Here is a 15,678-nt window from a genome sequence, read left to right as displayed (position 1 = left end):
ATTTAATTCAGCACTGATCTGGAGTCTGTTCCACTCAAAGCCATACCACACACTGTAATTGCTCACTTTAACTACTCACACAATGAATCAAATGCAACTGTTTTTTAAAATTTTATAGTTTCTCATTAAGTATGTATGCAGAAGGAACAAATCCAAATATACATATTCCTTGTGTACAAGTATACTGCAATTCTTCTGAAAATCACTTTTTAGCTTTTAAAAAAAGAAATCAAACTTATATTTGCCTCCCTTCCTGAAAAATCTCAGGACTCCATACTAACCTTCAGGATCCAGCAGCTTCTCAATGCCAAGATGCTGTTTGGCCACGTTAAAGGCATGATCCAGTCTCTCATTTGCTGACTGTAGTTTTGCCACATCCTTCCAATCAAAGAGGTCAGGTCTGCAAGTATAACAAAGCAAATTAGGAAGTCAATCTTAGTTGTTATTGGATTGGAATCAATTCCACTTTAGGAAACTACCTAATAATAGAATTTAAATAGGTTAAAACTTTGGGGAATCGCTATAAATTGTACATTTTTTGAATCCTCAGTCTTAAGTTTTAAATATCACAGTGAAACTGAGCTAGTAAGAATATAATGGATCAGAATTTGATAAATACTTGAACACAGAGAATACTGCAGGATGTCAACAGGTCTAGCAGCATTCTTCCTCTAGGGTTAATGTTTTGTTAACAGTTCTGAAGAAGGGTTATACAGACTTGAAATGTTAACTGTTTCTCTCTCCACATGAGTAATATCTTGTTTTTGAAACTTGACTTAGACCTTCGGAGCACAAATCCTTAATTTTCATCAACTTTATGCTAGCTTTCGGAAAAAGTTTGGTGGGAATTGTCTATTGAGTCTTTTTCACAATTGCGTGTTTTCCATATAAACTATTTGAAATAAATGTCCTGGGAGGGTAGTTTTGCACTAAGCACAGAACTACGGGCAGCACGGTGGCACAATGGTTAGCACTGCTGCCTCACAGCGCTAGAGACCTCGGTTCAATTCCCGCCTCGGGCAACTGTCTGTGTGGAGTTTGCACACTCTCCCCGTGTCTGCATGGGTTTCCTCCGGGTACTCCGGTTTCCTCACAAAGTCCAAAGATGTGCAGGTTAGGTGAATTGGCCATGCTAAATTGCCCGTAGTGTTAGGTGAAGGGGAAAATGGGTCTGGGTAGGTTGCTCTTCGGAGGGTCGGTGTGGACTTGTTGGGCTGAAGGGACTGTTTCACATTGTAAGTAACTTAATCTAAAATATGCTGCCAGAACTGCTGAGTTTTTCTGGCATTTTCTGTTTGTTTCAGATTTTTAGCATCCAGTCTTTGGTCTTGGTATATATTCAAATGGGAAAAAATGAGGACTGCAGATGCTGGAGGTCAGAAGGGCTCATGCCCGAAACGTCGATCTTGGCACACTTTCCTCATTCCTGAAGAAGGGCTCATGCCCGAAACGTCGATCCTCAAATTTACCTGGACCGTCTCAGACTCCTCCCTCCCCTTCCTAGACATCTCCATTTCTATCTCAGGCGACCAAATCAACACGGACATTTACTAAAAGCCGAATGACTCCCACAGCTACATAGACTACACCTCCTCCCACCCTGCCCCCTGTAAAAACACCATCCCATATTCCCAATTCCTTCGTCTCCACCGCATCTGCTCCCAGGAGGACCAGTTCCAATACTGATCAACCCAGATGGTGGTCGACGATGTTCTCCACCATATATCCTCCACTTCCCGCTCCTCCGCCCTTGAGCCCCCGCCACCAGGACAGAACCCCACTGGTCCTCACCTACCACCCCACCAACCTCCATATACATCATATCATCCGTCGTCATTTGCGCCACCTCCAAACGGACCCCACCACCAGGGATATATTTCCCTCCTCTCCCCTATCAGCGTTCCGAAAAGACCATTCCCTCCCGACTCCTGTTCTCAATACTCTGACCAACAAAGGAAAGCATACCAAACTCCACCTTCACTATCCTATCTACCTGCGACTCCACTTTCAAGGAGCTATTATACCAAATGTGCCATATTGAATTATCTGTGCAGCATTTTTTTGTTATCTGAATCTCTCTGAATCCAAAGGTACCAAAATGGATTATGTAGTCAGTTATCACATTTTCTAACTGGATAAATTTGGTTGCTACATATGCATATATGTATTCATTATGAATGGCTTCATTTTTGTAAATTTTTTTTTCAGATGGTATGAAGTGCTTTGGAATGACAGTGATTACCACTCGGGCCTATCACCCTCACCTTAACCTCCTTCCACCTATCACATTTCCAACGCCCCTCCCCCAAGTCCCTCCTCCCTACCTTTTATCTTAGCCTGCTTGGCACATTTTCCTCATTCCTGAAGAAGGGCTCATACCTGAAACGTCAATTCTCCTGCTCCTTGGATGCTGCCTGACCTGCTGCGCTTTGCCAGCAACACATTTTCAGCTCTATATATTCAAATGGTCAACATCTTGGAGAATGGGACAATAATTTTTATCATTTCTGTTCAAAACATACTTGTATTCTCTTCTGTACAGAACATTTTGCAGCAACAGCTTAAACAAGACACCTGCTTCTAATACTTTGCCTTGAGTGAATCATGCAGCACTGTTCACTCTCTGCTTCTGCCTGCAGAGATACTTCAAACATTTCCTTAATGGCTTCCTATGATGGAACAGCTGGCAAAGAACTTGTCTCCTGTTACTATATGCCTTGGCACATTGGTCTATCACAAGAGAGCAGTATGTTTTACTTTTGTGCATTGCTTAAAACTATCAGCATTAATCCAAGAAGTAGGGAGTTGGTTGGACATACTCTACAAGTACAGCAGTACATAGGCATCATTGGTGTTTTATTTTGGAAAACAGGAAGGGGTTAGATTAATAAAACTCAGCCAAAAAGTTACTGGATTGGAAGAAAACATGATATCATGCAAATGACAAACATAATGAGTTGTTCAGCAAGACTAGGTACTCTTATCAATATTGTATTAATTAGATTGACTCAATTTCACATTCATCATTATATCCATTTCATTTTCTTAAAACAATTTTTTGTTCATTCCCTCAATAGGATCACTATTTGCTGTTGGCATGTGTTAGTGGTTACACTTAACACACAACACTTCATCCAAGTAGCTTTCTGATATACTTCTTTCCCCATACCCCTAACCACTACCACGAAAATATATTTTATTCGTCAAATTTGTACATGCAAAATACACTACAATTCACGATCTGATTCAATGATTGAGAGATTTTAGGTTAAATGACACAATCTGTGAAATTTGTTCCAAGTTTTTTTTGATATGAAAAGAATTACCAGCAATTTGCATCACACTGTAGTGTTAAAAGGACTTGGACATGACTAATTCCACCAAGTCAGCAAGTTAACAGTGTTTGAAAGGTACAGTAACAGAAGTGGCAACAATTTGTTAATAAGGAACTTTGTTTAGGATCCACAAACAAAATGAAAAATTGCTGGAGAAACTCAGCAGGTCTGGCAGCATCTGTGGAGAGAAAGCAGAGTTAATGTTTCAGGTTCAAACCTGTTTTTTTTTAAGTTAGTGTTGATGTTTGACAGCAATGTTCTCTTTGTACAAACATGAAATGCTGGTTTCTCAAAAACTGAAGCCCAATGCTTTATATCCAAGGTTCCCATTCTATCAGTGGATCAAACAATAACTGCCACCATTTACACCTGCAAGGTCTAATCACCAAGCAGACTCCCAGTATCACATGATTAGAGGCTATAATTTTTAGTTCTGGCACTGTCAGCCTGTGTTTTCACCTTTATTACAAGAGCATTGCTTTGCTCTTTTCCCCTTTCTGCTGTAATAAGACACATGGTAACAATCCCTTGTCAAATTGTTCCACAGATTTGCATTAAACATGTTAACCATTCATTCTGGGCTATATTAATTATCACTGCAGTTACTGCAAGTTACTGATTCTGATTATGCAAGCAGTCATTGCCGACTTTGCAGAAGAAAATATTGAAAAGTTATAATACCTAAAGCCTTTGCAGAAAATTTGCAAATCAATGAGAATAGCAGGTTTATCCTAAATCTCGGTAGTATAACAAACTGAAACACCAATTCAAAATTAATTTTTCAGGAAATGCCCAAATTATCAAAATGTTGTCTTATATCCTATGAAAATCATCCACAAAAAAAACGAGCAACTTAATTGAACATCTCCATTAGCACACAGATATAAATGTGCTATTCACCATTGCCTTTTCCTTTCATGCCAACCTCACAGGTGTTGTTGTCTATCCTGGTACACCTACCCAATGCTACCCCAGGTGAAATCCCAGTGCTGATTTTCACTGGGAGAGAGAGAGAGCAGGTGACCATGCAGGTTAACCCCAAGCAGGTCTGGGTCGAGTATGCTTTGCACTGTCTCACCTCCACATTTGTCACCGCAGTCTTGGCTGGCTGAGAGGCAACAGTGGTCAGGTGGCAGGGACCATATTAAAGGCAGGCACTGATGGGGAGAAACGATGTCATTTTTTTTCCTATCTAGTGTTGTGAAAGAAAGACCTTTTATTCAAGTCTTTCAAAATGCTTTTTTTTTAAAAAAAACAGTTTGCTGTTGAAAACAATGAGTGTTTAAGCCATACAGATTGAAAAGACTGCAAAACTGATCACTGTCACTGCTACGTTAGCTCACCTCAACACATGATGTTTGGTGTGCATGCTTTCGATGGGAAGTTTATTAATGCAGAGGACCACAGATCAGAGTTGGTTGCGATATCATCCAAATAAACAATATGTTAACACTCAGTGTCGAGGTACAAGCTTGAATAATGGCAACAGGGCTTATTCGAAAGAGGCTTTCACCACCTGGAGAACTGTAACCCCACTACAAAGAAACTTTACTGGCTAGAAAGAGAGCCAAGCAGCAAACAACAACGAGAGACAAAGAGAAAGCAGAAGGCAAATGAAACTTAAACAAATTCACCCAAGTGTTTACACATTCCAGCCTGTGTTTTCCAAGCAAATGTCAGCACAGGTAGATTAGAATGTGTTCTGCACCATGTATTATATCCCGGGAGAGAAGGGCTCAGCTGAAACATGCCTGCACCAGAAGATTCCTGACATTCATGGCAGTCTGACTGAGACCTTCACCCTGCATGGCATAAAACCACTGTCCTGTACAGCCCGAACAACTATGTTCTGCATCATTTCTCCATCTCCTCTTCCATGTCCCCTTCTGATGTGTTGTCATTTTCCAGAGTCTCTCCCACTACAAGTTCCACAGTTCTCTGGAGAGCCATGTTATAGAGAGCACAGAAGACAATCATAATAATAGAATCAGAGTGTCAAATGGCACAGAAAATGTCCTTTGGCCCATCCAACTGATGCTAATTCCACTTTCCCCACCTGGCCCATAGCCTTGGATGCTATGACATTTCAAATGCTCATCAACATGTTTTTTTAAAAATATATAAAGATTGTCATGTCTCCCAACTCTACTCCTCTTCCAGGCACCACATTCCAGGTTCCCACTACCTCTTGAGAAAGCAACTTACTTTCGTCAAATTCGCTCTAGCCCTCCTGCCCATCACTTTGAAATTACGTTCCCTCATATTGACCTTTCAACTAAGGTGAACAGCTGTTTTCGCTCTGTGCTTCTCATAAGACAACAACAACAACATACTGCCATGCTAAACATGACTGGTCCATACACGGGATATTCATCTTCAAAATGTTGTAAACATAAATGCTCAAATACTAAAATGCTGAAGTGGTTATCCGAGCAAGTAGATGGCTTTGGTTGCAACGTGTCTGCACCCATGTGTGAGACTCCTCCAGAGTGGTGAGCAGCTATTTCATCAACATGTATCCCTCACTTCTCAAATTCTTTCATGGACTTTAGGAGTTGAAGTGAAGAACTAGGGCAGCAAGAAGTGCTGGAACAAGGTGCCACTTAAGTGACTGAATATGTGAAGAAAGCTCTTGCTGTAGAAGTACAGCAGCTAAATTTTGCAGGAGCAGAACTCCTTTCTGTTGATGGATTGCAACAGCCAGTTACTCAGTGCCTTGATGGCCCCAGTGTGTAAGCAATGATCCTCTGTGTCTGGGGTAATCTAGCATTGGAGGAGAAAGCCTCTGTTACAATGAGGTCACATTTATCTGGAATTGGAGATGCAGAGCAATACCTGCAAATCAGGCTTCAGGGACCTGTAAGATTCAAGAGTGTGCTATCATCTGGGAGATAGAAGGACCAGAAGCAATGAAGCTCAATGACACAATGACTTTGATGGTCACTGGCAGAGCATGGTGAGCTATGGAAGTGTGAGATAAAGGCACACCTATATTTGACCATCTGCCTGAAGAGGCTAGGTCTCCTGCAATGATATATTATGTTTGTCTCCAAGAAACCTTGTTAGTATTTGTCAATCCTATACTGAGGTTATAGTCTCTGGATTATCTCTTCTGTACTCCAGACGCTTAAGGTCGAGAGGAGGTGTTGCCCCTCTGGGCCATGCTTCTTTGCCAGCTCTCTGGTGTCAGGTGATGACCACAACAATCCTGGACAGCCTTGCCCTCTGCTCTTATGAACCGGAGGATGGGGGGGTTAACAAGCCACTACACAGTCTGAATGCTCACTGCCCACTGTACTCAACCTGCACTTCATTGATGGCACCTTTACCCAGCATTGGAGGAAAGTCAGCTCAGCTCTCGGACAAAAGTATTCCTTAGGATAGCATTCAAGATCCAATCACCTTCAGCTGCTTTATCAATGACCCTTCCTCCATCACAAGGTCAGAAGTGGGATATTTACTGATCACAACATAACATTCAACACCATTTGTAACTCTGCAGCTGCTTCACATCACACAAATACCAGGTAATGACCATCTCCAGTAAGAGACAAAGTAACAATCGCCCCTTGACATTCAATGCTACTACCATCACTGAATCGCCCACATTTTGGAGTTTATCAATGACCAGAAATTGAACTAGACCAACTATGTCAATACAGTGACTACAGAGCAGGAACACTCACCCCCGACTCCCCAAATACATGTCTGCCATCTACAAGACGCATCAGGAGTATGATGGAATACTCTCCACTTCCCTGGAAAAGTGCAGCTCCATTATCACTCAAGCAGCTTAGCACCATCTGCACAAAGCAGCCCATCTGATTGATACATGTTCAAACATTCACCCCTTGATGCTCAATAATAGCATATACCCTGTCTACAATTTGGACTGCAGCCTTCACCAAGGCTCCTTCAACAGCAGGGTCCAAACCCATACCATTACTACCTGGAAAAAAACAGCCAGCAGGTACATAGCAACACTACCACTTCCAAGTTCTCCTCTAAGCCACACTCCATCCAGAAATAGATCACTGTTTCTTCATTGTCCCTGGGTCAAATTCCTCTAATTCCTTGCCAAATAATATTTTGAGTGTAATCACACAAAATGGACCTTAATGATTCAAGAAGGTAGCTTCCCAAAGGTGATATGAGGTGGTATTGGCCTAAACAGTAACTGTCTAGTGAGTTACTTGCTGCAGTGTCCCTGGCCTCTGACCTGCTCTATAGTCACTGTATTGACATAGTTGGTCGAGTTAAATTTCTGGACATTGATAACCTCCAAGATGTGGACAATGGTAGCAGCATTGAATGTCAAGGGGTGATGGTTACTTTGTCTGTTACTAGAGATGGTCATTACCTGGTATTTGTGTGATGTGAAACAGCTGCAGAGTTGCAAATGGTGTTGAACATTATGTTGTGATCCACATGCTACTGTGGATATGAATTGTTGTGAATTAATAATTAAAAAATGGACAAGCCCCATCTGAGTTAATCACCTTTTTAAGGAGCACAGCTAATTTGCTGAGTTCCCATTGTTTACTGATTTGTCTCCAGACAATGCATGCAACAAATCCAAAAAATCACATCCTCACTTGATAGGCTGTTAAATTAGCTTCTCGGCCAAACTTCCCCTGCAGAACCCATGTGAACATGGTCAGCACCAGGAACACAATGGAGAGAGCTGGAACACCTGTCTTTTAGGCTCACATGCTCCTCGAGTTCTCACCAGCAGCAGAAACAAAGTTCCAGTATCAAAAGAAACTCTCAACTATTATTTTCTCTGAATTTCCTTCAGAAGCAGTCTCTGATTAATAGGTTTAGGAGGGCTGCAGAATTCAGACAGAACTAAAAACAGTGGACAGGACAGGAGGTTGGCTATGCCTGCAGTTATCTACTAATGTCATTAAAGGCCTCATGGGTTGATTGTCTAATTGTTAACTAAGTTGGATCTCAATTACCAACAGATTTCTGGCTCCCTCTGCAAAACTGAATGCCAAGAAACTGTAGAATCAGGCAGTAATCGGAGTTCATTATTCACCTTTCAACAGGAGCCAATCAACTTGATAAATAAACTGACTGGGGAAAACTGAGTGGTTGGATCCATTCCAAACAAAGATTCAAATAGTACTGACATAGGTCAGGTCAAATTATATCCAAGGTGCACCCTCATGGAGCATTTATAGTCCACTTGAAAGCAAAACATCTTTAGTCAGAACAAATATTGAAGATTTAATATGCTTGGCTCCCTTTGAGGGAGTTTAATATCTCTCAAAAAAGAGACTACACTATTCATTAACTTGGTCCTAAAGCAAGGCAAGAGGTTAAACAGCCTTATCAACCAATGCACTGCTTTGCAGAGTGACTAAGGTTTCTGATGTACCTTGTGGATTTCTAGTCCATATAGCAAATGCCAATGTGTCAATTTTTCAACACTACTAAATATTTACGAATACAGTATCATATCACATAAATATACTGGGTACTGTGCTTACCAAGTGACTGCACATTATATACTGATTGCTGACTGACTAAAGACAACATCCTCATGCCAGTACACAGTGATTGAAGGTGAGGCAGGTACTTTTGCACTGGAATATCACATATGATGACACATAACTTTCTTGAAACTACATGCCAGGCTGATTTGGAACCTATGCCTCAATGTCATAATCCTCCAGTTCCCTGAAAAGAACGGGAAATATTTCACCAATAAGCATGTAAAAGGATTCTTTTGATATATTGTCTCTACATTGATTCATGGGTATAGGACATGACCAAATCTGGTATTTATAATCTGACCAGGACTTAACAGGTAGCTTCACTCTGCGGTATGCTGTTCTCATAGATGGATACTTATCATTTATCATAAATTGGTGGTGGTTGTTGCACAGCATCATATTTTTGCTATCACAACATTGTTGCTATCTGAGTCATGTGATGGGTGGTTGATGAAATGCATTTTGGACATGTTAACTATTTCTTTGTAAAACTTGCCAATTGCTTATCAGAATGTCATGTGACTGAGGCTTGATACAACAATGTACTTGTATTATGTTTGACTGAGTGAGTGACTGAGTGAGCAAGTGAGAGTTTAAAAATCCCAAGCTCTTATGTTTTGTCCTGGTTTAAATTGAGATCTCTGCATGCTTACTGATCATGGCAGTACACTATTGTCACCCTCCTTTCTGCTGAGACAAAATATCTCAATTTATGAACTGTGTGGAAAAAACTTGAAGAACTATTGGTAAAATGTTTGGATTAAACAGTGTTTTACAAAAGATTGAGATCAATTTGATGCTATCTGCTGACTTCAGAATGTCAAGAAACATTTTTATTTTTTATCCTTAATTACTGTAAAACCTTGTGCCCTGAACGGGTTGTTCCCTAGCAACCCTTTCTGGTCTTGGTTTTGTCTCTGTACACTTCTGAAAGAAAAAAAAGGAAAAATAAACTTCCAAAGTTTGCAATAAAAGAAAACTTGCCTTCCCAAAGTTCCACCTTGGGTTGAGGTATTTAGGAACATGATTTAAGATTCCATATATCAGGATCTTGACTACTTTGCAAACTCTGACTATTTTTCAGATAATGGGAATCAGCCAGAATTTCAACCAAGGCAAACCTCCCTGGAGGATCTTCGATCAGTTCACTGTTGTCAGCAGTTCAATTTCATCAACAAGAAACCCAATGTACTGACAGAATTTTTCAACTCATGGAGGAATAAGATTTGATTATCAGCATATTCCTCCCCTCACAGTCATAACATTTCTAACATGTGATTGGGTGGAGAGAAAATGGGAGAGAAGAACTGTAGAAATCAGTCTTCCAAATGTGAGACCTGTAAGCCAAGGGAAATCCAGTGACTTGAGGAGTAGTCCATAGATTTAACTGAAAATCTTAGCGAGTGGCATTACATTTAATGATCATGGCTTTTATGCTACAAAGAATGCATTTTGAGACCATTCCAGTGCAGGCAGTGAGAAGAGGTGGTAATATTTTGAACACTCCATTTCCTGTACACATCTTGGAAGGGTGTACTACAGACCGTCATTAGACACAATTTGTTGAATGTATTGATCAATTGCTCAACACTTGCCTCTGCAGGGACATTAAAAAGAAACATGTGGCTAGAAAAACGTGGATGCATTGCAGGCAGAGTCAAGAGAACTTATACTGCGGAGGAGAGAAATGACACACATTACGACTTGAGGCCAGATTTTCCATGGATCATGCAGATCGTTATGCCATTCCTTTGGTTTTACAAAACAAAATACCTGCACTGTTTCTGACAGCAGATTCTGATCAAAGCTTCTCAGAGCATAAAACATTCAGGGGAGGGAAAAGTAGGTGCCTTTTTTTGACTGTACCCAGCTGCCACAAATGTAAAGGTCCAGCAGAGACAGCCACTTTGGCAGCTGCTGTCAAAGCCTTACCATGTAAGGCAATTGTGAGACTAGGATACTGAGAGGACAGGGTGCCAGCACGCAAGGTAACCAGCTGAGTGATGGGAGTGTATGGGGTAGGTCAGGATCAATCAAGTCAAGTTGTGTGAGTGATGCTGGATCCAGAGACTATGGGGGGGAGTGAGAATAGGGGTTTGGAGGTGGGGAGAAGAAACGAATCGGGGGGGAGTTGGGTCAGGATCCTGGCTGGGGGGTGTGGTGCAAGTGCTCTGGCAGATGTGTATTTGGGGATGTGCAGGGTAAGTTGGGGTCAGCTTAATAGTTACTTATGAGTTAGGCCATGTATTTGAAGTTTAACCTTTCTTGAGTAACTACTTAATGAACTTCAGCAGAACTCTCTGTATTCTCTAATTTAAAGGGAGACTTTGAGAGTTTCAGACGCAATGGAACCTCCCAGCGGAACTTTTAAATTTGCCAGGCAATTTCTTCGGGGTCGGTGACAAAGAGTAATCCACAGGGTCCCCATGCTCAACTCCCATCTACATTTCAAAAATGATTGTTTAACCATCACAAAATCGCTATCTTGGTCTTCACCGTGTTATGGACCAGACCAGACCCCCTCAAAATAGACACAAACATTTTCTTATTTTTAAGTCAAATGGAAAGTGCCTTGTTCCAGAGACACATGCAACTGGTCAAACTACTCAACATTAAACATAAACACAATTTATTTAAACACTATAATTAAAATACAAACAAAAGAAAGAACTTAGAATAACTTAACTCTGTTGGAAAATTTAACCAAATAATAGATACAGTAACTGTTACTAATGAACCATTTCAATATAGTAACACCCCCTTGTCAAAGAGGAATATTCAGAAAAACTGATTTCTCCCAGTAGCAGAGAGAAACACCAGCTTCTCACTGTAACCGAAAAAGGGAAAATATAGCTTCTATTTCTTCAAGCCCACAACAGCAACTGCTTAAATCTAAACCCCAAAACTAAAAAAAAACAGAAAGTCAGTCTGGCATGTGAGATCGGTCCACATCCAGCTCGGCTGCTTTCATCATTTCAACTTAAAGAAAAACCCAAGGGCTCGCAAGCTGTTTACTTCAGCGGTTTTGGTACACTACTTGGTGCCTCTGCCTTACAAAACTCTGTTTTTAAAGAGACAAGAAATCTCACAGAACTAGCAGTCCATGGGTCTACAGAGAAAAAGGAATTGAAGGTAATACTGGAGAAATTAATTGAACTGAAGGTTGGTATATCCCCAGGAGTGTTAAAAAGATGGTTATGGAGGTAGTGGTTGCATTGATAATCATCTTCTACAAGTTCTATGGATTCTGTACATTGGAAGGGAGCATATGCCATGTCATTATTTAAAGAGGGAAGGAGAGAAAGAATAGGGACCTGTTCAGCTTACTTCAGTGGTAGGGAAAATGCTAGAGTCCATCATAAAGCATATGATAAATGGACACTTAGGTGATAACAATTTGATTAGGCATACTCAGCAGGGATTTGTCAATGAGAAATAATGTTTGACAAACCTGGCACAGGTTTCTTAAGGACATTATGAACAGGATTGATTCGCAGAAATCCCTGACAGGAGGTTTGCTCAAAAAACATCGCCTGTAAAGTGCTCTGGATTGTAATCTCATTTTTCACACAATCCATCTCTCACTCTTTCCTTCCATTATACTCGATGATCCCCAAATGTACCTTAATTGCACTTCAAGCACTCTTCCTTACAAAAGGACAGTTAATAATTTCCCAGTTTCTCCATCTCCACTGTATTTGTGCAATGTTATATTATCAGACCATCTTCTGGTGTTATAGAGTCATACAGCTGTACAGCATGGAAACTGACTCTTCAGTCTAACTTGTCCACGCCCACCAGATATCCCAATCTGACCAAGTCCCATTTGCCAGCATTTGACCCATATCCCTCTAAATCATTCCTATTCATGTACCCATTCAGATGTCTTTTAAGTGTTGTAATTGTACCAGCCTCCAATACTCCCTCTGGCTCATTCCACACACAGACCAACCTCTGCGTGAAAATTTCTCATTGGTCCCTTTTAAATCTATCCCTCCTCACCTTAAAATTTGCCTTCTAGTTTTGGGATTCCCTTACACTAGGGAAAAGACCTTGTCTGTTCACCCTATATATTCCCTTCATAATTTTATAAACCTCTATAAGGCACCCCTCAGTCTCTGACCCTCCAGAGAAAATAGCCCCAGCCAATTCAGCCTCACCTTGTCCCTCACCCTCAACACTCCCAGTGACTGGCAGAATGGTCAAAGGTATCTGATTGATTTCATGCAGTAGAACTGTCATCCCTTCCTTTCCTTTTCCAGAACCATGATAGAGTTTCCTTGTCCTCATCATCCATTCCAACAACCTTCATGATGATTGGATCATCGTCATATTTCCATAACCTCTAACTGCATACTATTTCTACACCCCTCCCCTTTCAACTCTCCAAGGAGATTTGTTTCTTTCTGTAACTTTCTAATCCCATCCAATGGGACATTTTTAAGCAAGCTCAAGAGATGGCACACTTATCTTTGACTCACTTCCCTCTGACCTTTAAAGCCCCATGCAACTCCTTCACATGGATTCCTTTCCATTTTGTCTCCTACAGCATAGTATAGTATAATAATCCAGCTACTGACCCTTGATATTCAATAGTGCTACCTTTACTGAATTGTCTACTATCAACATCCTGGGGGTTACCATTGACCATAAATACAGTTGGATTTGCCATGAAAACATACTGGCTACAACAGCAGGTCAGAGACTCAAAATCCTGCAGTAAATAACTCGCCTCCTGACTCCCCAAAGACTGCTCACCATCGACAAGGCACAAGTCAGGAATGCGATGGAATACTCCCCACTTGCCTGGATGGGTGCAGCTCCAACAACACTCAAGGAGCTTGGACATCTTCCAGGACAAAGCAGCCCACTTGATTGCCACTGCATACACAGCAACCACTCACTCCACCACCGGCACTCAGTAGAAGCAGTGTGTACTACTTACAAAATGCACCAAAGATCCTTTCGTAGCATCTTCTAAACCTACAATCACTTCCATCCAGAAGGACAAGGACAGCAAATACATGGAAACACCACCACCTGCAAGTTCCCCTCCAAGCTATACACCATCCTGACATGGAAATATATCACCATTCTTTCACTGTTGCTGGGTGAACATCCTGGAATTCCATCCATAACAGCATTGTTGGATTAATGCAAATGCAGATAAGGACGGTAGACCAACTCATCCCACACGGACTCCGGACCACCTTTAAACCAGCAGAGTTCGGACCCGAACAGGACAAACAGTACAGATTACAGATTCAAAAACACCAGCAAAGGTTCTCCTTCAGGATCCTCCGCTCCACGCTCGCAGCCATGCCCCGGCACCTAACCTCTCTACAGTCAGCCCTGCCTCAGCTGAGGGCCACACTCTCTCAGAATTGCAAAGGACCCTTCTGTACGACATCCACAGGAAAATTCATACTCTCAACGAACAGTATTTCAACTCCACCTCAAACATTAAAAACTGGAAGTACAACAAACTTTTATCTACCCACCTCCATAACCAGTGCTCCTCAAACATTCCAGAAGACTCCCCCTGCCTCTGGAACTGCTGGGATGCCATTAGCCCTGCAGCTGCCACCCCCACGCTGATTGATGATGTCACTTCCACCCCCTCAGCAAAGGACTCACCTTCATCCCCCTCCGTCCACGGATCAATTAATTTAAAACACGCCATGACATCGAACACTTCTTCCGCTGCCTCCGCCTCCGAGCTTACTTTCACAATCAGGACTCCTGCCCACCTTCCAAGGACCCCTTCGCCCACCTCCAACACATATGCATCCACCTGGACACCCCGCGCTGGCCTATTACCTGCCCTCGACCTCCATTTCCAACTGCTGCCGGGACATTAACGGCCTCAACCTGTCTACCCCTCTCCCACTCCAACCTCTCACCCTCACAATGCGCAGCCCTCCAATCCCTCTGCTCTAATCCCAACCTCACCATTAAGCCAGCAGATAAACGGGGCGCAGTGGTGGTCTGACGCACTGACCTCTACACCGCTGAAGCCAAACGCCAACTTGAGGATACCTCTTCCTACCGCTCCATCGACCATGACCTCACCCCCTATCACCAAACCATCATCTCCCAGACCATACAGAACCTCATCACCTCAGGAGATCTCCCACCCACAGCTTCCAACCTCATAGTCCGGGAACCCCGCACTGCCCGGTTCTACCTCCTTCCCAAGATCCACAAGCCTGACCATCCTGGCCGACCCATTGTCTCAGCATGCTCCTGCCCCACTGAACTCATTTCTAGCTACCTCAACACTGTCCTATTTCCTAGTCCAGGAACTCCCCACATACGTTCGAGACACTACCCATGCCCTCCACCTCCTCCGAGACTTCGGTTTCCCCGGCCCCCCAACACCTCATCTTCACAATGGATATCCAATCCCTCTACACCTCCATCCGCCATGACCAGGGCCTCCAAGCTCTCTGTTTCTTCCTCTCCCGATGTCTCCAACAGTACCCTTCCACTGACAATCTCATTCGTTTGGCCGAACTGGTCCTCACCCTTAACAATTTCTCCTTTGAATCCTCCCACTTCCTCCAGACCAAACGGGTAGCCATGGGCACACGTATGGGCCCCAGCAATGCCTGTCTCTTTGTTGGCTACGTAGAACAGTTGATCTCCCGTAATTACACCGGCACCACTCCCCACCACTTCCTCCGCTACATTGATGACTGCATTGGCGCCACCTCGTGCTCCCACGAGGAGGTTGAGCAATTCATCAACTTCACCAAAACATTCCACCCTGACCTTAAATTTACCTGGACCATCTCCGACACCTGGCTCCCCTTCCTGGACCTCTCCATCTCCAATAATGA

General features: G+C 42.5%; 1 protein-coding gene across 5 annotated transcripts in view; it reads right to left on the bottom strand.

Annotated features, from left to right (window-relative positions):
- Positions 1 to 15,678, bottom strand: part of dmd (dystrophin) — a 2,012,228-nt gene that overhangs the window by 1,395,539 nt on the left and 601,011 nt on the right. For all 5 annotated transcript variants that reach the window (XM_043700735.1, XM_043700733.1, XM_043700734.1 and 2 more), the window contains exon 7: positions 282 to 400. In XM_043700735.1, coding sequence (XP_043556670.1) covers positions 282 to 400 — 119 coding nt within the window. The remainder of the gene's footprint in view (positions 1 to 281; positions 401 to 15,678) is intronic.

The sequence above is a fragment of the Chiloscyllium plagiosum genome, chromosome 12 (assembly GCF_004010195.1).
Source record: "Chiloscyllium plagiosum isolate BGI_BamShark_2017 chromosome 12, ASM401019v2, whole genome shotgun sequence".
In the NCBI taxonomy this organism is placed as follows: Eukaryota; Metazoa; Chordata; class Chondrichthyes; order Orectolobiformes; family Hemiscylliidae; genus Chiloscyllium; species Chiloscyllium plagiosum.
Note: the sequence above shows the minus strand (reverse complement) of the source record. Positions and strands in the feature narration are given on the sequence as shown.